This window comes from Heteronotia binoei, chromosome 2, assembly GCF_032191835.1.
Source record: "Heteronotia binoei isolate CCM8104 ecotype False Entrance Well chromosome 2, APGP_CSIRO_Hbin_v1, whole genome shotgun sequence".
Taxonomy (NCBI): Eukaryota; Metazoa; Chordata; class Lepidosauria; order Squamata; family Gekkonidae; genus Heteronotia; species Heteronotia binoei.
In genome coordinates, this window is record NC_083224.1 from 174,442,143 (window position 1) to 174,466,671 (window position 24,529).

The window sequence follows — 24,529 nt, forward strand, 5'->3', positions numbered from 1 at the left end:
TTATTCCCTGGTTGTTGTGTGTTTTCTATTGTTATTGAATTGTGTGTAATTGCATAACCTGTCTTGAGCCTCAATAAGAAAAGACTACAAAAGAAAGAAAGAACGTGGTCATATACTTTATTTTCATTTCCTTTGCACAATGTTTTTTCTTTATACAAACCAAAAAGGAGATGTAACTTAAAAATCCTCTCCCTGAGATTGCTTCTCCCACCACCCCCCAACCCCCGTCCCATTCAAATGTCACAGTGATACCATCTTCAGGAATTCCAGATATATATTGAACCAAAGGAGGATGTTCAAACTTGTGCAGGCAGCTATCAAGGGGGGGGGGGGTGAGGGGGAGAAATCACACACTGTGTCTAGTTAATGCCAGGCGCTGGCTCGGTGCTGTTATGGTGCAATACATGAACTAGCTGTAGTGGCATTATATAATTTAGGCTGCTCCTGAGCCAGAAAGAACAGAAAAGACTGGATGGTGGAAGACAATGCTGAACTGCAACATGAGTGCAATGAAAAGGGTTGAAGCAGCCTGAACGTACCCCTTTCCTGTAGCCCAGGCCGGTAGCCAACACAAGCTGCTTTTGGTTAAAATAAAGAAACAGAAAGCAAAGCAGCTTCGTTACTGGTTTGAACCTGGAACAAGACGGCCATCCTTTGATTGGCAACAGAGCACAGCTACTTAAGGAATAAAAGGGTGAACTCATGGAATGCAGAGCCAAAGTGACCCAAGTAGATGCTTGGGGCACCGTAGCCTGCCAACAGCACTGACACAGCATTGGAGACACTGTGGAACAAGGTGACCATGCATGGCTTGTCTCTGTGTTGGTTGTCTACCAGACCCATACCTATCAGATCTGTTGCCTGGGTCCAAGACCCCAGAGCTCATACTTGAACAGTGGAAGCCTGGGATAAAGTGGCAAAATAGCTCACTCTGGCCCAGGCTGAATGGGAATGAAGCAAGGAGACATGTGAATAATTAAGAAACAGCACTTGTCCAATGGGACCCCCTGCCAATATAATTAAAATAGGAGATCAGCAACTGGAGGGCACCCAGATCAGTTGCCAACTGTAATGAGCATGCAGAGAACAGGCAGCACCGATGAGGAAACTTGCCAGCGGGTCACCTTGGCAGGTGGAACTTGGGCCTGCTTCCTCCACTTCATTCTCAAAAGTGGCCGTCTAGTGAAAGAAGCTGCTGGACAGGACACTCTGACTGATTTCGCACTAGGGCTTGTTCCGGGTGGAGAGCCCTTTTGCCCCTGGCAGTTTTTGCACAAGCTGCCCTGGAGCTGCGAGTTGGCCTGATGCTTTTCCGCAGCAAGCAGAAACTGCTTGTAAGAGGATTTTGCTTGCTGCAGAAAAGTGCCGTGCCAACTCGCAGCTCCAGAGCAGCTTGTGCGAAAACCGAGAGAAGCGCCAGGAGCAAAAGGGCTCTCCACCCGGAACAAGTCTAGTGCGAAATCAGTCTCTGTTCTATATGTGCAAATTACCAGCATTGTCCCACTTTTCCTTCAAGAGCTGCGTACCTACCATTCCCTGATGATCTCCCATCCAAACTGCTTACATGGCTACACTTGGTGAGTTGCAGTGGGAGTACTGCTTCATGTAACTTCAGCCCACTCCACAGGCCAGTGGTCTGGGCATACATACTTCAATACCAGATGAAATGTGTGCTAGGTTTTGTATGTTATCCAGTACCACTGATGTGCCATTCATGTTTCTGTAAGTGGCAGGAAAGCCAGAGTAAGGCCAGACAAGGGCATGCAGGTGAGGGATTCTCTGCGTGGTTGACTGAAGCTACAGTGGCGTCATACAGTTCAAGAGTCAACTGTCTGCTCATACTCGCAAAAAACACCAGGGTCACTTACAGTACAATCCCATGAAGAGTTACTCCAATCTAACCCCATCCAATTAGATCTATCTATTTAGGCTTCATGGGAGAAGGCCCCATTCTTCAGAAGGAGGCAAGAGCAGTTAAGGAGCAAGGGCCGGCATCCACACGCGCACACACAAACCAGGCTTAACTAACTGAGATGATGACCTTTCCTGTAGATTTACGCTGAGTTACATGTGCAAAGGCTTCATTGACCTGTAAAGCAAATCAAACAAAGAGGCATTTAGGCCTTCCGCAAAGATGGAAGAGTACACAGCCTTCTTCAATGATTCCTCCACACAAATAGTGCAAAAAAAATTATGGCATCTTGGCTTTGGAATGCCCTCTCCCCCCTTAAGGGTCCTTTAGTTCCTAATTTCTTTTCTTTTAGGCACCAGGCCAAAGTATTTCTCTTTATCTAGGCTTCTAACTAAGCGGTTCCATCCTTTTACATGGGTTTATGGTCTGCTCCTACACTGAGGACTGTCTTCATTTTAGACTAGGTTAGTTTTATGAGCTTTATGTTTTTATGTCTTGATTTGGGGGAGGGGGGGGCATTGCGTGCTCTCACTTGTTGTCTTCACTAATTCGCTGGTGTTTTTTAATTGGATTTTGTTTTTACTCCTTCCCAAGATTTGCTTTAATGTTTAAATTGTAAGCTGCTTAAAGGAGGTGCACAACATTTTCTAAATAAATATAAACAGGTCACATGTATGAAGGTGCATCAGACCCATTTCAGGCAGCACGGCTAGTAAAGTTGCTTTTGCGGCAACCAGTTCAGTTTCTCGAAGGTCACAAGCATGACTGTGGTTGCTCTTATATTAAATGGGCATGAGGAGGTGAGCAGGAACCTGACCCACTAGGACAAGCAGAGTTTTTTCTATAGCAGGAATGCCTTTGCATATTAGGCCACACCCCCTTGATGTAGCCAAACCTCCAAGAGCTTACAGTAGGCCCTATAATAAGATTCCTGTAAGCTCTTGGAGGATTGGCTACATCGGAGGGGGGATCTAATATGCAAAGGTGCTCCTGTTCCAGAAAAAAAAAAGGCCTGAGGAGAAGTAAAAGGCCATCATATTGTTTATGGAGGATGTTGGTCTGCAGTAGAAGAGCCAGATTCGAGTCCAGCAGCACCTCAGAGACCCAACAACATTTTCAAGGGCATATGTTTTGAGAGTCAAAGCTCTTTTCATCAGATATACGTAAGTAGTGGAGATGAAAAAGAGACTGAAGTTATACCCTGCTCTTCACTCAAAGTGGTTTACAATCTCCTTCCCTTCCTCTCCTCACAACAGGCATCCTGTGAGGTAGGTGGGGCTAAGAGAGCTCGGAGAGAACTGCTTTGAAAGAACAGGTCTGAGGGAACTGTGACTGACCTAAGGTCACCCAGCTGGCTGCATGTGGCAGAGTGGGGAATTAAACCCAGTTATCCCAGATTAGAGTCATTACACCAAACTGGCTTTCTGAGGACTTCCTTCTTTGCAACATTCCTCCCACCTTCTGACTGGGATATAAAGGCTCAAGGATATTCAGCTTGGTAAGAGCCAGTTTGGTGCAGTGGTTAAGAACACTGCGACTGTAATCTGGAGAACTGGGTTTGATTCCCCTCTCCTCCACCTGCTGGTGTGACCTTGGGTCAGTCACAAGTTCTCTCAGAGCCGTTCTCTCAAGAGCAGTTCTCAAAAGAGCTCTCTCAGACCCACCTACATCACAGGGTGTCTGTTGCAGGGAGGGGAAGGGAAAAAAGATTGTAAGCTGCTCTGAGACTCCTTTGGGTAGTGAAGAGCAAGGTATAAAACCAATTCTTCTTCAAAGGGAGCTTTCACCATTGAAAGTTTATACCCAGCGCTTTTTTTGTAGCAGGAACTCCTTTGCATATTAGGCCACACACCCTGATGTAGCCAATCCTCCAAGAGCTTACAGTAGACCCTATAATAACAGCTCTGTAAGGTCTTGGAGGACTACATCAGGGCATGTGGCCTAATATGCAAAGGAGTTCCTGCTACAAAAAAAGCTTTGTTTATACCCTAAAAATGTTGTTGGTCTCTAAGGTGTTATAAGACTCCAGTCTAGCTCTCATCTTGTTTCTGGATTACTAGTCAATGGCAGATCAACCCAGGACCTGAGGTTGGCTTTCACAGAGGACTTTAATAGATAGAAGGGATTTCCATCTGCAGAAAACAAATTTCTTGCTTCCCCAACTCTGCTTGCAGCCCTAAGTGGCCACAAAAGGCCACTCTTAGAGGACAAAGAACCACTATGAACAGCTTGGGGTGCAGAAATAAAAGGTCTGCAAGCAGGAGGGGGGGACTTGGTGAAAACTGCCCCTGTCCTTCCGGCCACAGAAATCCTTCTGCCAGATCCAACCCTTGCAGATTTGGGGATATGGAATCATGAAGCAGCCAGGCTTGTGCAAGGTCACATAAACAAACCTCCTTAGAAAGGAAGAGCTTGCCTATGGTGAACGAATTGGCACAAATGCCAGTTAAATGTTCGATTTGTTCGTTTTTCCTGAAGGATATATGATTATAAAATGGAGACAGTGGCTAAGGAGGTGGAATATCTGAGACATTTGTCCTGATTAAAAGTAGGAGGTATGTTTGCACTTCTTAAATGAGACATGAACAGGAACTGGAGTGTTAACTGGGGACAATCTAGTGACAGATGGATCACTGAATGTACCAACTCTTCATGTTAACCATCAGTTACAGATGGTGAAAAAAAAAATTATGCTGGCACAGAGAAGCCTTTCAATGCCATCTTCTAGAGAGAAGCCCAATCCTGCTATTTTATCCCTTATTTCCTTCAAATCCCATCCTCCCCCCCACCCCAGGAGTTCAGGCTGCAGTCGTCTCCTTTACCCTTGCAACAACCTTCTGAAGCAGGTCTCTGAAGGGAATGGATAAATTATGCCATCGTTCAGTCTCAAGGATAACAGCAGTCTGAATGTAGCCTCCTTTAGAGCTCCTCCTGCCTTTGAAACAACTCGTTCCAGGGGAGAATATAGAACAGCAGACAGATGCTTGAAAGTTAGCAATGAACCCCATGTTCTGAGAACTGAACCTAGAGACCTTCTTAGTCATCCTTGAATTATCCTTGGTGGCACTTGACACTGACCATTGTCAGATATTGGTCTGCCGTGTCTCAGAAGTTCTGTAAGTTTTTAAGCATCAGTAGGCACCTGCTTTGATCTCTTTTACACTCAAGATGAAAAGTTATTGGCTTTTGTTTCTTTGCTTACTTGTTTACAAAAGCCTTTGGGTTATTTTTTTTTAAAATGCTTTTAGCACTGCTGTTGTCATTTAGTTTGGATTTTACCCCATCCTGCCTTTTAAGTAGCTCAGAATGGTATGTATCATTCTCTGTTCTTCCTTTCTACACTCAACCAGGGCTTTTTTTTTGTAGCAGGAACTCCTTTGCATATTAGGCCACACACCCCTGATGTAGCTAATTTTCCAAGAGCTTACAGAAGACCCAGTAAGAAGAACCCTCTAAGTTCCTGGAAGATTGGCTACATCAGGGCGGTGTAGCCTGATATGCAAAAGAGAACCTGCTACAAAAAAAAAAAAAAAGCCCTGCCCTCAACCAACCTGTGAAGCAGGTTAGGCAGAAAAAGGGAGTGACTAGTCCAAGATCATTCAGTGAGCTTCATAACAGAATGAAGATTTGATCCTATGTCTTTCAGATCCTGATCTGACATCCTGATCACTACCCCACAGTGGCTTTCAACTGGGTATCTGTAACGTGTTCTAATTTGGTTCTGTGTTTTTTGCCTTGGTGGTTTCCCATCCATACACTAACCAGGGCCAACATTGTTTAGTTTTTGAGAACTGATGAGATAGGGCTAGCCTGGGCCTTCTGCCTGGGCCTTCTAAGTCAGGGTGGGAGGCCATGTACATGAATAAATAATTTTTTAAAGATTCTACCAGGGCTTTTTTTTTTTGTAGCAGGAACTCCTTTGCATCGTAGGCCATACCCCCTGATGTAGCCAGTACTCCAAGAGCTTAAAGTAGGCTTACAGTAGGCCTTGTAATAAAAGCCCTGGAAACTCTTGGAAGATTGGGTATATCAAAGGGTTGTTGTCTAATATGCAAAGGTGTTCCTGATATTAAAAAAAGCCCTGGATTCTACCAACTTCCAGGGAAATGGGACCAACAGAGTCCCAGATTAAACAAAGATGTTTGGGGGCTGGTGATGGAATGTGCTGTCTACTCCCAGCTGACTTATGGTCACCCCAGGGGGTTTTCAAGGCAAGAGACGTCCAGAGGTGGTTTGCCATTCCTTGCCTCTGCATCATGACTCTGGTATTCCTTAGTGGCCTCCCATTCAAATACTTTCCAGAGCCGATCCTACTTAGCTTACAAGATCTAATAAGATTTTGGGCTAACCTGGGTTATCCAGGTCAGGGTAGCTTGGAACCAGGCCTGGCACTATAGGTTCTAGTGCCCCAGTCCGAACCCTGCTCCCCCACCCCCGAAGTGGTCTGTTCGTGCATGCAAAGCATGTGCAGCCCAATGACATCACTGGAAATGACATCATCGGGGGTGTGCGAAGCACAAGCGCTTGGTTCAGCCCTGTGCCCAGCCCTCTCCTGCTTCAAAGGCAGCTGAAAAGACTTCTTCCCGGCTCCCTCTGAAGCGGGAGAGGGCTGGGCATGGGGCAGGTCAGGCCAGGCCTGGATGGCAGTGGGCCCTCCCCACTTTGCCAAGGCTCAGGAAGCCTCGGTGAGGTCAGGAAGGCAGCAGGCGCGGCGTGTGAGGAGAGGGGGTGCCACCTGGTACCCCTAGGCCAGGTGGCGCCCCAGGCCGCCGCCTACTTGGCCTACTCCCACGTGCCAACCCTGCTTGGAACTGTATATAATATCTTATTGATTACTATTTCCAGGGGTCCTGAGGGGAATCAAAGTTCCACCTATACACACAGAGAGCTGCCAGCCATCCTATATATGTCTCATCCTGTTCTGAACTCAAGGCTGACATGGTAGGAAGAACATTCCGTACCCTTGTTGTTCCGGATTTCTGCGGTCTTTGGAACAGCGCAATGCAACTTTAGCAGATGTGGAGAGAACAGCCGTTAGCTCCCTAAGCTGCTTGGACTTCTACAGGAGGCTGGAGGAACACATCTGAATAACCAATCACCAATCTGACTAAGGCCCAATCTGACTAAGCAGAACTTTATTGAGGTGCTGTCAGTATAAGACTACAGCAATGCTACTAAGTCAGTGAATCTTTCTGGCAGCATACGGTGCCGAATGTGAATTAGCAAAAATGAACATTTTAGAGCACTTCTTCAATGGAGACAACTGAGACATGTACACCTGACAGCCTGGGAAATGTAACAAGCTGCTTTGTGATGAAAATTAAGGAATGTTCCTGCATGTACATCATCTGTCTTGTAAAGGTGAAGACTACCTGTGTGTTCCATTGGTGTCCATGAAGTTGTTCTGGGAGGAGGTTGCAATTGAAATGGAGAATCCTAGAACTCCCAAGAGACTTTAAGAAGCTCCTCCCAACACTACAATGACCAGAGCATGCTAGTTAAAACAGCCCTATAGGGAGGAATAATCATTCAATTGGCCAGACACTCTTTTCTTCTATTGAAGACTAAATAAAACATTTCAAGAAAAGCACAGAGAGCCAGTTTGGTGTAGTGGTTAAGTGTGCAGACTCTTATGGAAGAGAACTGGGTTTGATTCCCCACTTCTCCACTTGTAGCTGCTGAAATGGCCTTAGATCAACCATTGCTTTCACAGAAGTTGTCCTTGAAAGGGTGGCTTCTGTGAGAGCTCTCTCAGCCCCACCTACCTCACTGGGTGTCTGTGGGGGAGGAAGGTAAAGTAAACTGTAAGCTGCTCTAAGGCTCTGAGATTCAGAGTAAAGAGCAGGGTATAAATATCATCTTCTTCATAGTAGGTAATCCAAATATATTTGAAAGAATACTAGGGTGCTTTCACACACACTAAATAACATACTTTCAATCCATGTTCAATGCCCTTTGGAACTGGATTTTTGTGAAATGGCAAAATCCATTTGCAAACAGTCGCTGAAGTGGATTGAAACGGCATTATTTTGCATGTGTGAAAGCACTCACATACTTCTGAAATGGAGGCGCATGCAACCACCAACAATCTATGCTTATGAAAACTGGCACTAGAATATCTGCACTGTAGACAAATTCATCCCCAACATACAACATACAAATTCATACAACTTTCATTAATCCACCAGACATTTCTCAAACCTTCTCATGCTTACCTCTTCCAGTTTGAACACTGCTCCTATGTGAGGATGGATACGTTTCTCTTGACAATACTGAAGAGCAGAAGAGAGCGCAGAGGAAAAGACTGGGAAATCCTGATTCCTGTACCGGCCCCAGTACAGTCCCAAGGCAGAGATGTTTTTCAAAAGCAGCAGGTTGGCTGGGATGGAAGGGATCATTCCCCCAGCAAAACCAACCACCACGATCCTGCCTTCCCAAGCCAGGCTGAATGATGGGGATAGAAGATGAAAGAAAAATCAGCATCAGGACCCATCTACTGAGACAACATTTGGCAACATCTTGAGCAGTGCTTTTATGAGAGCAATGCCATTGAAGTAACTTATCGGGTTCATGTTGTTTAGCAGAAAGGAACACACAGGCTAGAAAATCTGGAACATATGGCTCTGATAAGGATATTTATTTATTTAGATATTTATACCCCATTTTCCTCCCCAATGAGAAGCTGAAGGGGCTTACAACATCTTTATGTCCTCTCTTCCTCTGTATCCTCACGACAACAATCCTGTGAAGTCGATCAGGCTGAAATACAGTGATTGGCCCAAGGCCACCCATTGAGTTTCCATGGTTGAGTAGGAATTTGAATCAGTGCCTAACCTGACACTCTAACCACTACACTATGCAGGTAAAAGAAAGGAGAGCCTTGCCATGTGATCCCTAAACCAAGTAATTATCAGCAGACAGACTGAATGCTGCTAATGAGACATCCAAATTAGGTAAAGGGATATTAAAATGTTAGACACTGAACATGAAATATAGACTTGAGGCTACTGCTAAAATGTGCAGGGAATACTGAACAGCCAGTTTGTGATGAAGGAACTTATTCAGAGCACACATCCAGATTCAGTGTACTTACTTTGATGAGGAAAAAAGCCCCAGGAGGCTAAAGGAATTGTTAGCAGCTAAGACTGTGCCCATGTAAACAAGCTTTCCAGGAGAAATGAAACTCAAGTCTGGCTCACCTGTGCAATGCCTCCTTGAAAATGTCTCCACCAATGGTTTCAATGGCCACGTCAACTCCCTTATCGGCTGTGAGTTTTTTCACTTCCTCCCTCAAAACAGTCTGGCTGTAATTCACACTGTGGACAGCCCCTTTCTGGAGAGCCAATTTGCATTTGGTGTCATTTCCCGCTGCTGCTATTACCTGAAGTTACAGAAAGAAGAACCACCGCAATGGATTCTCTGTCAGCTGACTGACAAGTGACTAGTTTGAGTTGTTTTGGACAGTGTTGCCATCCCTCTGAAAGTCCAGGCTTTCAACATCTGAAATTACTTCTGGGCTCAGCCATGTTGCTTGTCCTACTTCCCTAACTGTGGCATTTCCACATGTAGCCTCCAACATGAATTTATTGCTTTCAATTTCATGTTGGACGCAAGCATACATATCCATGTAAAATCCATGCAGGCTGAATTACTGCAAAACATTCCAGCTGGGGCAGAGTCTGCAGAATGTCTGTTAACTTCAATTGATCCATAACACCCAATTGGTCGACAACACTCTCTAATAAGAGAGGGCCCATCACAGAGACTATATATAGCACCAATGATAAAGCAGCTGCACTTGTTCATTTGTTTCCAGGCTCAATTCAAAGAGCAGGCATTGTCTTTTAAAGCCCTAAAGTACTTAAGACCTTGAGTAAATTAAGTAACATGCCCATATGATCTTCCCCATGAACTGAGACATGCCACAGGTACCTGCTCTATGTACCCCCACTATGCAGTTTTAATCCCCTAATCCCTGCCCCAGGAAGTTCATCATGTCCCCTGAATGTTGGCCTTCCAGAGACTCATCAAGGCCATTTGATTCCAGAAGGCATCTGATGTTTCGAAACCCTTACTTGACGCTATTTTAATCTAATTTTTGAATGGCAGTGTGTGTTACATGTTTAAATGAAACTCCTGAGAAACTTGTGCCTTCATTTTAACCCAGAGCTAACATTACAACAGACTCTTATTAATTGCTCTTCACGCCCAGGATAATTCACTGCCCATTTTCTCTATATTTAGGACTGCTTGGCATTCCATCCTATTGTCTGATGAAGTGTGCTTCTAGCACACAAAAGCTTACATTCCGAATAAAACGTCGTTGGTCTTAAAGGTGCACTTGACTCCTGCTTTGTTCTACTGCTTCAGCCCAATACAGCTGCCCACCTGGATCTATTTTAATCTGTAATGCCTTTACTATTGATGGATGATTTTAGTATTGACAGTTGTTCTCACTGTCTTTACATTTTAGCAAATTTGAAAATTCTATTTTTATGAATGGCATTTGGGGGTTTTGTTGTTTACTAATTTCTGTTCTTTTTATTTTTTTTAACTATAATATTTTTATTGCTTTCAATTTCATGTTGGCAGCTACTTTGAATGCCCCATATGTTGGAACTGTGGGACAGAACTCTCCCAAATGAGCTACATCAGGCAAACCATTTACGTTTATTCCTAATGCAGAATTAATTGCAGGCAAAAAGAACGTTAAAGCAATCTTTCTGAAGAGCAAACAAAAACATAAGTAGCGATCCTGGTATCTATGAAGCTTAACGCAATGGTGGTTGATTGTTGTGAGTGTTGAGTCTATATTACCATCACAATCATTTTTCCCAACAAGTTGAGCTAAAAATATATTATTTAAAAACGGAGTTTGTCAGGAACCTTGTGCAGTCTTATAGCTCACCCTGACTGATTCCTCGGGCATTGCATACCTTTGCTTTAAGGACATTGCTTGCAACATCCACAGTGGCCAGTCCTGTGGCACCAGCTGCTGCCGTCACCAAAACAGTCTCTCTGCAACAGACAGAAGTGTGACATTGACAAATCAGGACACAGACAGCTACTCAGGTTTTCCATACCCCGAAATTTGGTGGCGTACACAAATTTTGTTTGTACCCCACTATAGCTCAGGGGCTGGCCAAACTTTCTTAGCATAAGAGCCACATAGAATAAACGTCAGGTGTTTGAGAGCTGCAAGGAAGGAAGGAAGGAAGGCAAATAGATGGGAGAAGGAGAGGTGGAAAGAAAGCAACTTGAACTTGAATTCTGAAGGCTCTCCCCAAGATAGGCAGAGAAAGCTGGAAGAGACTGCAAAGTCCTGAGCCCCATTTATTCATCTGTTCATCTTTCTTTGCCAACTAGTTGTCTCTCTTTCTCCCCCCCCGCCCCCACTTTGCATAGACAATTAGCTGTCAATGAAAAATAAGATATGGACAGATAAATAATGAAATAAAGTGGCTAGTGGCTATACAATCCCCTCTAGTTTCCTCTGCCTATAGGAGCTATAGAAGTTTCAACAGTGACAGCTTACATTATGTAGCTGTGTTTCATATGACCACTCTTAATGCATAGTCCAAATAATCATTCCCATTTATCTAAATGTGATAATTGAGTGAGGTTTGATTCCAAGATAATACCACATAGAGAAAAAAGATGACGATGACATTGGATTTGTATCCCTCCCTCCACTCTGAATCTCAGAGCAGCTCACAATCTTCTTTACCTTCCTCCCCCACAACAAACACCCTGTGAGGTGGATGGGGCTGAGGGAGCTCTTAATGCAGAAGCTGCCCTTTCAAGGACAGTTCTGCGATACCTATGGCTGACCCAAGGCCATTCCAGCAGCTGCAAGTGGAGGAGCGGGGAATCAAACCTAGTTTTCCCAGATAAGAGTCCACACACTTAACCACTACACTAAACCTAACAGGACAACTGTATGGCCAGGTTCCCCTTTTTACCTAAGAAATGCTCTCTGATCCTTCATTGGAACTGCCATATTTCAGGTAAAGTTAACAGTAAACAGGCTCATGACACTTCCATCCTTAACAACCCGATCTTCAGTTCTTTAATTTGGAAGAAAATTCCATGGATGTCAAGGGAGCTTGCTCCTGAAGGTCCATGTTAGTTTAGGTACTATCCTTAATGCACAGCTGCCATTTTTGCAGACCGCTGTTTATCTAATTCCCCTCTCTGCTAACATCTTGTAGAACTTTATCTGTTGTCCTGATATCATAATGGCCCACATTTCCCTATCACCACATGCCGTCGGCTGACAATAGCAAGAGCGAGATAATGAGGCATGTCATGACTTGAGGCAAATTCTGTTACGGGGTGGGGGGGGAGGTGGAGGGAACTAGAAGAACAGCTGATGTTTCAACAAGCAGCTATACAAGTTAGGGAAATATCTACCTTAGAATTAAGAGTTCTTCTAGCTCCCCAATTACTTAAAGCCTTTCCAAAATCCCATCACAGCAAATAAAAAAAAATACACCACCTCCAAAGTCAAAAGCTCTCAAAATAAGAGCTGAACAGTAAGACTACTGGGAGTTACAGCTTGTCCTGATTGTGTAATTGGCCTCAAGAGAATTGCTCAAAATGCTTCAGAGTCATCTGGAACAGTAAAGTCACTACTGCATGAGTCGCAGAGACAAGAACGGAAATGCTTTCACACTTTCCTGAACCTGAAATTGAATTTGAGAGTCCCACATACACGATGCTGAGCCCAACAATTTCTAATTCAGGAAATTCACACTTCATAGACCAATTTTCTCATCTTAAGAACTCCTCCTTCCAATTCATATCTAACCTCTGACATGATCCATTTTTTTAAATTCAGATGTACAAAATGTATAGATCCACTTTAGCTGTACTACTGGCATGGAGCAGAAACTCAGAACTTTATTCAACATTTTCTCAAGTGGGATGCTTCAGGGCACCAGGGCCAGCCCTAGACTGTCTAGGAAAGACTAACTTCTGGTGCCCCTCCCCCCTGCACTGATAACATCGAGTCACATGGAGGGGTGCCCCAGAAGGCCAGAGCCCTAGGCAATTGCCTATTTTGCCTAGTGGCAGGGCTGGCCCTGCAGGGCCACACAGATACATACACCCTGCCTTCTATGCAACAGAATGTGTTGACCAGTCAGAAAAATGCTTAATCAGGATAATAAGTGCCTCCAGTCACTCACCCTGCCCGTGTGCATGCTCTATGCTCAAGGGCCAAGATGGCTGTCCCATAAGAAACAGGCAACGTTGCAGCCTCTTCATAAGGAACTCCCTGAGGGATTGTCCAGAGTAACTTTATAAAAGAAATAAAGACAATTACTCTCATATTGAGGAAGGAAAGATTATTCCAAAGCCCGGTGAACAATCATGTCAACCTTTTTGCCAGTTTTCCCAAAACGCTGCTTCTGACAGACAGAGGACACCCAGTAATAGCCTAAGGAAAATGAAATGTTTTAGCCTGGCATGTAAAAGAAGGTAGATGCCAGACATACCAGAGGTAAGGCACATAACATCCCCAAAGGGTGATTAACACATGGGATTCACTGCCACAGGAGGTGATGATGGCTGCCAGCACAGACAGCTTCAAGAGGGGATTGGATGAACATATGGAGCAGAGGTCCATCAGTGGCTGTTAGCCACAGCATATTGATGGCACTCTGTCTGGGGCAGTGATGCTCTGTATTCTTGGTGCTTGGGGGGGGGGGCAACAGTGGGAGGGCTTCTAGTGTCCTGGCCGCACTGGTGGAGCTCCTGATGGCGCCTGGTTTTTTGGCCATTTTGTGACACAGAGTGTTGGACTGGATGGGCCACTGGTCTGCTCCAACATGGCTTCTCTCATGTTCTTAACACTTCTTTTAGGGAAGCGAGTGGCAACAGATTACTTTCTCTTCTATTTGAAAAATCATGCAGTGCTAGTCACGACACTTTGCCTGGAATTACTAGAAGCACCAGTCAGAAGGGCAAGAGTATAGAATAGATCATGCAAGGAGAAAGGTTGATAAGATTCAGAATTTTAGATCTTCCTCCCTGCAAACTATGGTTTGCAAAATAAGGAGCCAGCCTGTGGAAAATCCACCCACATCCTCCCCTTTGGTTATCATAGTTTAGCGTAACAGCTGCATGAACACTAAGCAAAGTTAACATTAACAACGATTTTTCAGCACGTTTCAAAACCTGATTTCCAAACCCTAGTGGAGGAAATTAGTCAATGTTAACCATAATCAGCATTGTGGCACACGTACTATTAAAACATGGCTAAGGCACATAAAAGGAAGGGAGTTCATGCCTGAGAAAGACAGCAGATGTGGCAGACCACATGTGGCATGACATCTGTACAGACCTAAAATACTGAGCTTTGCCCGGGCAAAAACAGAACAATGGCATAAACACCTGTCAGGTGAAGGCTATTTTGTGGTTGGTAGAATGAAGAGAGGAGATTATAGTGCACCTGAGTTTTTCTTAGGCATTGCAAAGGATCTGGTTAAACCAGCTTTTGGCTCATAAGCGCAGATTGGTAGTGTATTGAGGAAGAGTCCTGGAAAAGGATAGAACCATAACCAGAAAGGATAGCATAGCCTCAGAAGGTAGGTTGGTACAACAATCATTATTTCCTCTACTGAGATGCTCCTCTGACACTTTATCAGCATAACTCTAAACTCTAACCTTCAATCTGTTATTTTTCCCAGCCTTGTGTGCATATGAAAGAAAGAGTGCATGATCAACACAGAGAGACAAACTGACTTGTTTGTCATCTTGCAAGGAGAAAACCAAGGAACCCAGCTCAACCACAACTTGCTAGCTAAACATGCAATACTTTACTGGGGTTGATACAAATTTAATACAGGTCTTTTAATCCAACTTCAAACCATGTTTCCATGTCCTGAATTACAGACAATGCTTTTGGCAATCAGATGTACTGCTTATAACATTCTTACATGTTCTATCTGCAGGGAACCACAGAAGCAACAGCAATGCATTGGGAAATATTTTGCCAGTGTCTGCTCACAGACAACCACCCTTTCGTTAAGAAGATCTTTGAGATTTCCATTATTACACAACTTGGAATTACAAGAATCTGAAAGTGGAAGTGTGCTGTCTCCTTCGAAGCGTATTTTAAAGTTACAATTTGCTTCTCATTCAGGCTGGAGTGGGGAGAAGCGATCACTGAATTTGTGCAAGCAAAATAAGGACACCATGGGCTTTGCTCCCAAGCTGCAGTTCCCACATCCTGTTTTGGGGGTTCTCCCCAGTGACTGGACAGCTTGAAAAAGGGAGTCATGCTGTTTTTATACACCACTCATAGCAGGTAGTGCGGTAGAGGAGGCACCCGCACCCCCAACATTCATTGTTTTCCTAAGTAGTTGTGCTATTTTTTTTTAACTGCTACTCAATTCCTTTTGAAGAGGACTTTATTTTATTTTGTTGATTTATATTTTGCCCTTTCCCGTAAACCGGCTCAGGGCGGATAACAACATAGATTAAAACAATTACAAATTTACACCCTAAAAACCATACCACATTACAATAAAACCAAAGCAGTAATATATATCAGAGGCGGCAATTTCCATTAGGCACATTCTACAATCGGTACTTGCTATAGACCCAGGAATATGATAAGAATATGGCAATAATGAGATGATTCAGATAATAGTAAGATAGCATCACAACAAGGGAGGCCAAGCAGATGGAACAAGGACACCCGCTGCCTCAACCAAATCCACTGCAAATGCTTTGATCAACTGATCAGCTACATGAGAACAGAACATTACTTGCTTCTTACTTCCTGTTTGCACAACTAGATTCATAAACAGCAAACCCTCATCCCACAAAAGGAGAGCAAGGACATTACTGAACATTACAGACAGAACATTACTGCTGCCTTTGTTTTGCTGAAGACACTTACCTTTTGATCAGCAACATACTCCTCAGCCAGAGCTTTGGTGTTGGCCACGCCAATTACACGATCCCCCTGTCCAGAAGTGATCATCAGACAACTGTTAGGATAAGACCCATCACTGACCACCCTTGCGAGATATTGACACTTTCTGGCAGAAGACTTTCAAGCATCCACCATGCTGGAATGGATGTATCTGGCCCCAGGAATTCACACAGACATGGTGCCAGTCCCTGCACTAATCAAAGCCAGTCTCTAATATAAAGCAGAGCAGGAGATGTAATCAAGGACAGACAACCCCATACTAATTGAGAGGAGGCTTCTTCCTGGTGGATCCTCTTAGCTCCACACCCCATTTATGCTAAGGGGCTAATTCAGTACAGCAAAAAGCTGTTAACTGGACAAAGCCTTAAAAATAGCAAGTGTACCCAACCATGCAGCTGCAAAAACTTAATGGCAACTTGCTTTGAAGGAGGGCAGCAATTTCTGCCTACCCCGCCCCCCTTCCAATTGCAGGCTCCCACTGATGCTCTTCCTGAGGATCAAAATTTCACAGGAATGCAGGGAAATCCTTCTTAAAGTCCACAGGTTGTTGGTTACAGCCCTGTGTAGTGTACTGGTTAAGAAACAGGTTTGATTCCCCCCTCCTCTGCATGAATCCTGCTGGGTGATCTTGGGCCAGTCACAGTTCTCTCAGAGTTCTCTCAGCCCCACCTACCTCTCAGGGTTCCTGTTGTGAGGAGAGGAAGGGAAGGAAATTGTAAGCCGCATTGAGACTTCTTGGAGTAAAGGAAAATGGGGTATAAAACCCCACTCTTCTTCTTCTACAGTCCTGTTAATTTTTCTCCCAACACACAAACTAAAACTCTTAGCATGCCAATATGCAACTGTATCAATGGCTCCTAGTTTCTCCTCTGCCAATTTGCTGGGCACAAATCACTACACTTTTAAATCTCAGTCTCTTACCTCCTTCACGCTGCTGACATCCACTCCACACTCTATCACATCCCCCGAAAATTCCATTCCTGGAAGAGAAGATCATGGATTGGCATTTGCAGTAGGCACTACCAGACACTCCTGTACTTGTAGTGGGCAACGATCACACAAAACACAGGCTAGCTGATGAAAAATAATCTCCCTAACCTTCTGGTGTTTTCCCAGATACTGATATCACAAACCGTATACAAATGGTGCATGTTAGGGTATCTCGGACAGAGCAGAACTTTTGAGGAGAGGTCTATAAGTAAGGTCTATAAGAGCCCCGTGGTGCAGACTGTTAAAGCTGCAGTACTGCAGTCCTAAGCTCTGCTCACGACCTGAGTTCGATCCCCGGTGGAAACTGGGTTTTCAGGTAGCCGGCTCCAGGTTGACTCAGCCTTCCATCCTTCCGAGGTGGTTAAAATGAGTACCCAGCTTGCTGGGGGGAAAGTGTAGATGACTGGGGAAGGCAATGGCAAACCACCCCATAAAAAAAGTCTGCCATGAAAACGTTGTGAAAGCAACGTCAACCCAGAGTCGGAAGCGACTGGTACTTGCACAGGGGACCTTTCCTTTCCTATAAGTACATAATAAAGTTGATGGGGTAGGGGTGTTTTTTTAAAAAATGATGTATGGAAGGGTAACAATGGCTATCTGAAGGGTTAAATTTTTTCTTAATGATATCTTATGAATCATTTATGCTTATCCTCCTGATGTTTTCACTTTATTTTAATCAGCCACAGACTATGAAGATGAACTCCAGTCATCCAGTCAGTCCCTCCTTTCTGACCCCAACCATAGAGAGGTAAAGGACAGTGAAGAGTCATTACAGGGCTTTTTTGATGGTGGCTCCAAGAATTTGGAATGGTACTAAAATCTGTTCCCTCAGCCTCTGCCTTTCGTAAGTGTTATGAAGCTGTTCCGCCTTCAACAGCCTGTGGTTAAGATTGCGGTAGCTAGTTTAGCTTGAGAGGTTGGGTCTGTTATATAAACTGCTTCAGGTCCCCATAGGGGAGAAAAGCTGTTATGTGTATATATAGCTATAACTGGGTTTCCTGTGTAGATAATAGAGTTGCCAAGTCCAATTCAAGAAATATCTGGGGACTTTGGGGGTGGAGCCAGGAGACTTTGGGGGTGGAGCCAGGAGACTTTCGGGGTGGAGGCATAAGCAAAGTTGTGACAAGCACAATTGAACTCCAAAGGGAGTTCTGGCCATCACATTTAAAGGAACCACACACTTTTTAAATGCCTTCCCTAAGTTAGAAATAATGAAGGATAGGGGCACCTTCTTTTGGGGATCATAGAATTGGACCCCCTGATCCAATATTTTTGAAACTTGGAGAGCATTTTGAAGAGCATCATCAGATGGTATGCTGAAAATGTGGTGCCTCTAACTCAAATAACAGCCCCTCCAGAGCCCCAGATACCCCTAGATCAATTCTCCATTATACCCTGTGAGAATCAATCTCCACAGGGAATAATGAAGTGCCCAGCAGACATTTCCCTTCCCCCCCCCCCCTGTTTCTGACTACTCTGAAGCAGGGGAGGGCCTGCTCCCACCTGGGGATTGGCATCTCTACTCACAAGTTGCTGAACTTCCAACTTCTTCAAAGTAACACAGAGCAACCAAAGGTTCAAGTTTACCTTTCCTATGCAATCGACCTCTGAAAAGATTGTGCAACCAACGGAGGGTCTGGGCTGTTTTCACAGCCACTGGGAGCAGCCATCCTGTTCTGCATCCTCCGCCCCCATTCAGCCTTAAAGACACAGACACACAATCCCAAGAGGAAGCCTTTCCCAGTAGAGTCTGAAGCCTCCGGATGTGGAAAGGCACATGGTGGCTGTGGGGGCAGGGCTTCCCCACGCCAGCCAGCTGATTGGGAGCGGGAAGGAGCCTGGGGAAGCGGGAGAACCCCTGTTGGGACATGGGGATCGGCAAGCCTAGTAGATAAACATGTATATTTTATTGATGGGTTTTTGATATGCATAAGCCACCTTTAGTCTGCACTTTGTATATAGAACAGTACTCTGGAAGGTTTTAAACTAATCAGTCCATTTACAGTGGGATCCTACACAGTGTTACTAAGTCACTGAGCTTAGAGGAATATTTAGGATTGCTTTGTTAGCCTAATATTTTTGTCTGACAACTGCTTTCGCTGCTTTGCTCTCATTTTCTCTTACAGATACCCTTCTTTTAAATTGCATATGATTTTATGTGGCTGGTTTTTTTTTTCTTCATTCAAAATAACTAATCTTTTGTGAATTGCCTTGAGTATACTTTGTAGAAAAATGGAAGGTAAATATTTGAAGTAAAATAATATTAAAATACATATATGGCTACATCAGCAATATGGAGAATTATAATGCTGGCCCTTTTCACAGGGCTATTGTAAAGACGCAATATATGAAGTGCACTGAAGAGCTGAATAAACTGTGTCAGCACCATCCATTGCGGGATCAGTGAACTGTGTGCTCCACTTGTTGCAGTTTTATACAGTGTAAGCAGGGCTTTTTTGTAGCAGGAACTCCTCTGCATATTAGGCCACCCACCCTTGATGTAGCCAATCCTCCAAGAGCTTTCAGGGCCTACCCTAAGCTCCAGGGGTGTGTGGCCTAATATGCAAAGGAGTTCCTGCTACAAAAAAAGCCCTCTTTAGAACTGTATATAACCACAACAAGGTTTGATTTGAGGTTAAAATGGAAGACAGGGGAATGATGTAAGCTGCTTTGGGTTCCCACTGGCTGGAAAGGTGGGGTTTAAATGAAGTAAAGAAATAAATAAACCACAGATTCTTCTCTTTTCCATCAATCTCTAGTTTGAACTACAAAAATAAAGCTTAGCAGTGGTTTCAAGTTGATATGGATTCCTCCTTCCCCCCTTGGCTTAGGGAAGCTCACAGTAACAATACCTGTGATCCTCAAATCCTAGGTTAATGTTTTAAACTACCTACAAACCTGGGGTGAATGGAAGGGAATGTTTTTCTTGGTAAAGACCCTGACAAGCAAGTATATCGGCAAAATTCACTCCACAGCAACGAACACGAACTCTGACCTGAAAGACAATATGGATTATCACAACTCTTCATACATACAAATCTTTTTTTTTTAAAAAAAATGCTTTTTCCATCCAAAGAGAGAGCTTGAAAGAAAGATGCAACTAATCTAGGTCCAGTCCCCTTATTAAAACCAGGATATCCTATGCAGCTAGGCTGTTCTATTGTGTAATACTACACAGAGTTATATACTTCTAAACCCAGTGAAGACATCCACTGATTATTCTGCTTAGCCCTGTACTATACAGTAGCTACTCATGGCGTTGCCAGCAGGTCTGGACAAATTGTCCTGTCCCTTTAATGGGAGCTTAATGTGTGGAAATGAACCAATTAGGCTTTTCACGGCAGGGAGAAAACAGCACCCCCTGGTAAAAAACATCCCATTAAGCCTCTGTTAAGAGGACAGGACCATTTTTCTCTGGGCAGTTGGCAGTTGTAGCTACTCAGTTGGCTGGTTGTGTTGAGAATAATTTTCAAGTGGCCAGTCAGAAAAAGCAGGGCTTTTTTTGTAGCAGGAATTCCTTTGCATATTTAAGCCACATAACCCTGATGTAGCCAATCCTCTTATAGGGCTCTCAATACAGGGCCTGCTATAAGCTCCAGGAGGACTGGCTACATCAGGGGTGTGTGGTCTAATATGCAAAGGAGTTTGTGCTACAAAAAAAGCCCTGTGAAAAAGCATCCAAAGTATTTTTACCTCATGAGGCTGCAGAGAGGAAGATGGGACATCCCTTATGACCAATGGCTTTGTCAGCTCAGTACAAAGAGCTGCCCGATAAGCCCTTCGGGGCTGCAAGAGGCTGAAGCCACTCGAAGAGATGGGACCCAGTGATTCTTGACCAAAAGCATTCCTCCTGCAACACAACAGTAAAAAGCAATGTTATAACATCTTGCATTCCTGTCCTTTGCTTTAAATAAAATGCCTTTTATTGAACCATCTGCTGGTGCTGAAACGTGCAGGCTTTTAAGTGGCACAAACCTCATTTGACCTGATCCAGATGCAATGTCTCCTAACCATGGTTAGCGGTGTTCCTCGTGGGTTTTTTTTTTTAAATCCAGGGTTTGTAAATCAGTTTCTAATCCTCCTTTAAATGCTACCCATGGTTCACACCAGTTCAGATCCAGTACCATGCCACAGTCAATGCTAACCAGGGAAAAGGGGAAGGGGACTTTTTCGTGTCAAGGGCAGGAAGGGGCAACAGAATCCCACGGTAAACAAGATTCTAACTGTGCTCAGGATATTGCAGGTAGGCTTCAGTCATGAATTTGGAAAGCCAGCGCATGAGTTTGTAAAGTTCTGAACCAGCAAAAAAGATCAGTTCTGTATATATTATTCTTTGGAAGCCACAAAGTGAGAGCATTTGGTGCCAAGACACTACTTAATTATTAACTTCTGCTGCCTCTAAGCATCGCTGGGCTGAATAGTAAGAAAGTTTATCATCTAGAAGAAACGACGACCTCTGACCCATCTCAAAGTCTCTTTGTGTGAAGAATCTCTTCCTAGATTCTCCCTTTGGCTCTTTCTTGGCAAGCACTACACCCCTACTCATTGTCAGACTGTCTGACTTTTAATTAACTACCCAACCTGTCGGAGATACACAGCAAAAAAGATGCATGGGCCCAGTCTTCCTCCCCCATCTCCCTGAATCTCTTGCCATGGAATTGCACTCTTAGCCTTGTGTTGGGGGTATATTTTCCTCATTCTCATAAAAATCACCCACTTGCATAATGCATGAAAGATGTGCACTAGCAGCTCTCCGACTGCAGCCCACAGCATTTTCTACAACCTTTGGAAGTGCATCTTGGAAAACACTGTGAATCTGATGAAGCAGGCCTTAAAAGCTTACAAAAACAGACAACTGGGGTGGGTGGGAGCCTACGTACTGCAGCCATCAGGACATTAAATGGAAGAGATCTCTGACATTTCTAAGGGGGGAAAGTCATACACTTGTTGCATTTCAGTCCTATAGATAATTTTGGATAACACCATGCATCTGAACAAGGCTGTCTGACACCCTAGGCAAGACTAACTCCTGGTGCCCCCCCCACACTGATATGTCACTGAGACCCATTCATCATCCCCAGAAGGCTGACGCCCCTAGGCTGACACCCTTGCCTAGTCCAGTCCTGTATCTGAGGCAGAAAAGTCCAGGACAGCGTCTGCTACAAGAAATCCACTAGCTGTTTGGGAACTGATTTTTTTGTTTGTTTGTTTGTGAGGTAGCAGACCTCCGCAGTCATCTCTCTGGATTTTCTTTTTCCTTCTAGGAGGGAGAATTACTATTTCATCTCTTAAGTAAGGGGAAGACCTCTTCTGTAGTCTCTGGGGACTGCTATATTCTTCAGACAGTAATCAGGGGGGCAGAGGAATCCTTGTAGGTGGTCAAGTTCTATAAAGAAGTTGGCCTTTGCAGGTCTACCTGTGCTAAGGTAGAAGATGTGGGGAGAGCACTCTGAGCAACACAAGTGTTTCCTAGAAGATGGTCCCCTTTCTGTCCAAAATATGCATGATGGCAACACAATAACATATACAATGTAGAACCATAGTGAGTGCAACCACACTAAACGGGAGAGTTGCTTATGCTATCCAAGCTTTTCTTGAACCATGGATCACAAGCTAGGAATCTATTGTCCATCAAGTGGCCCTTTCACTACCGGGAATGGGGGCAAGGAGATCCTTTTTCTCAGTACACTTCCAGCAAGACACTTTCTGCATATAAACAGCTACAAAACCTGGATCTGTGTATGAGCATAGTAGCTTGGGATACAGCAAGGGAGAAGCGTTACTTCCAAAGCACATCCTGTTAAATAATACCTCACTGGAGAGAAAAAAGGGGATATAAATTAAAGCCAAACAACAATCTTCCTCCATCTGAAAGGTAAGAACATAAGAGGAGCCCTGCTGAATCAGACCATGCATCCCCCTAGTCCAGCATCCCGCCTCACACCGTAGCCAACCAGTTCCTCTGGGGGGCCTCCTGGCACTGCAATTCAGAGGTTTAGTGCTTCTGAATGTGGAGGGTCCCTTTAGTCACCAGGGGCAATATTCACTGATAGACTTGCCTGCTATGAAATTCCTTGCAAAATAAAAACTAGAACATCAGTAAGAGAAGTTCTAGCCTAGCTTTTTGCAGGCTCTGCTAGTTTCCCCTTTAACCGGAAATATATGCAAGAGAAGGGAACTTTGAGCAAAAGTACTCCCTCCTTTGCAGGTAGAAGTGACGCCGCGCAGGTTTTTGCCTGGGGAGTCTCACCCCCTCCCTCTGTTTATAGGGGTAGATCAGGGCCCCGCGCAGACGGAACTAGCTGGGAGGCTGCGAGAAGAGGCAGCCAAGAGCTTCCACATTCTGCAAAAGTCCGACCAAGGGACAGCAAAGCTGCTGGCTCTTTCTCTTGAGCTAAAGACGGAAACAAAGAGGCCGGGTTGGGAATGGGAAAAGAAAGCAAAGCGAGCGGAAGATTTCTGGGGTCGCACCTGCAGTTCTCCACTCGGGAAGCGCTCCTGGCGCGCAAAAACCAGCGCAGCCCTCCCGATCCGCCCGCTCTCGCCATGCCTCCCGGTGCAAACAAACGGACCCCCTTTTGGATCGCTTTACCAGACCAGCCCTTCTCTCCTCCCCGCCTCTCTGACCCGCCTCCCGGGTGGAGGCTTTCCAGAAGAAGGGAGGAAGGAAATGCACCCTCTTCTCAGCTCTTTGAAAAGGGAAGTGCGTGCTGGCCAAGGGCTGAATTCTGGGGAGATCTTTGAAATCGGGGGACTTCGGCATGAAATCCGTACTGTGTGTAGGAGGGAGCAGGATCATCAGCCCTGGACATGATACTTTCAGCCTCCATGCCAAGGAGGACGGGAATCCTTTAATGGAGGCAGATTGTGCCGCGCGATTTAAAAGGCGTGGGTAGAATCAGCGCTGCGGCATTGGAATGCCAAGAAGCATTACTTCCACTTGGTCGCTAGAGGGACCAAAGAACCTTCTGTGCTTGCGTTAAGTGCTGTTTTTAAGATCTTTTCGACATTATTAAGACTTTAGCTTATTTTCCTATGGTGGCCAGCGGTAGCTCTCCAGATGTATTTTTGCCTACAACTCCCATTAGCCCCAGCCATTGGCCATGCTGGCTGGGACTGATGAGAGTTGTAGGCAAAAAAAAACATCTGAAGAGCTACCATTGGCCACCCCTGGACTAGTTTATCACCGCTGTTGACAACGATCCTTGTTGGCTCTCCTTTTATTTTGTAAGGTCAAGTTATAGATGTATGTATGCGTCTATACAGGGCTTTTTTGGTAGAAAAAGCCCAGCAGGAACTCATTTGCATATTAGGCCACACCCCTGGTGCCAAGGCATCTGGAACTGCATTCCTGTGCGTTTCTGCTAAAAGAAAAAAAGCCCTGCGTCTATATGCTGATCTGAATGGTTCAAAATAAAGTTTAATAAAGGGGGGGGGGAGTTCTGTCAAATCACTTCCGACTTCTGGCGACCCTATGAATTAATGTCCTCCGAAATGTTCTTCTATGGTCAGAGTTTTTTATAGAAAAAGCCCAGCAGGCATCAGTTGCATATTAGGCCACACCCCTGACATCACTATTGTGTTATGCTTTTTCTACAGCAGAAACTCATGTGCATATTAGACAACACCCCCTGATGTCACCATTGTTTCACACAGGACTTTTTTGTAGAAAAAGCCCATCA

The 24,529-nt window shown here is 44.6% G+C and overlaps 1 protein-coding gene across 1 annotated transcript; it reads right to left on the reverse strand.

The window, feature by feature from the left end:
• Positions 1-100: 100 nt before the first annotated feature.
• On the reverse strand, positions 101-23,423 carry LOC132566951 (quinone oxidoreductase-like protein 2). The gene is made up of 10 exons (XM_060232484.1): positions 23,319-23,423; positions 20,541-20,697; positions 19,746-19,842; positions 16,779-16,837; positions 15,822-15,887; positions 13,102-13,211; positions 10,849-10,930; positions 9,112-9,293; positions 8,128-8,356; positions 101-2,089 (listed from the first exon to the last, which is right to left on the reverse strand). The coding sequence occupies exons 1-10, from the start codon at positions 23,393-23,395 to the stop codon at positions 2,021-2,023; spliced, it is 1,128 nt and encodes a 375-aa protein (XP_060088467.1). The 5' UTR covers positions 23,396-23,423; the 3' UTR covers positions 101-2,020.
• Positions 23,424-24,529: the final 1,106 nt, after the last annotated feature.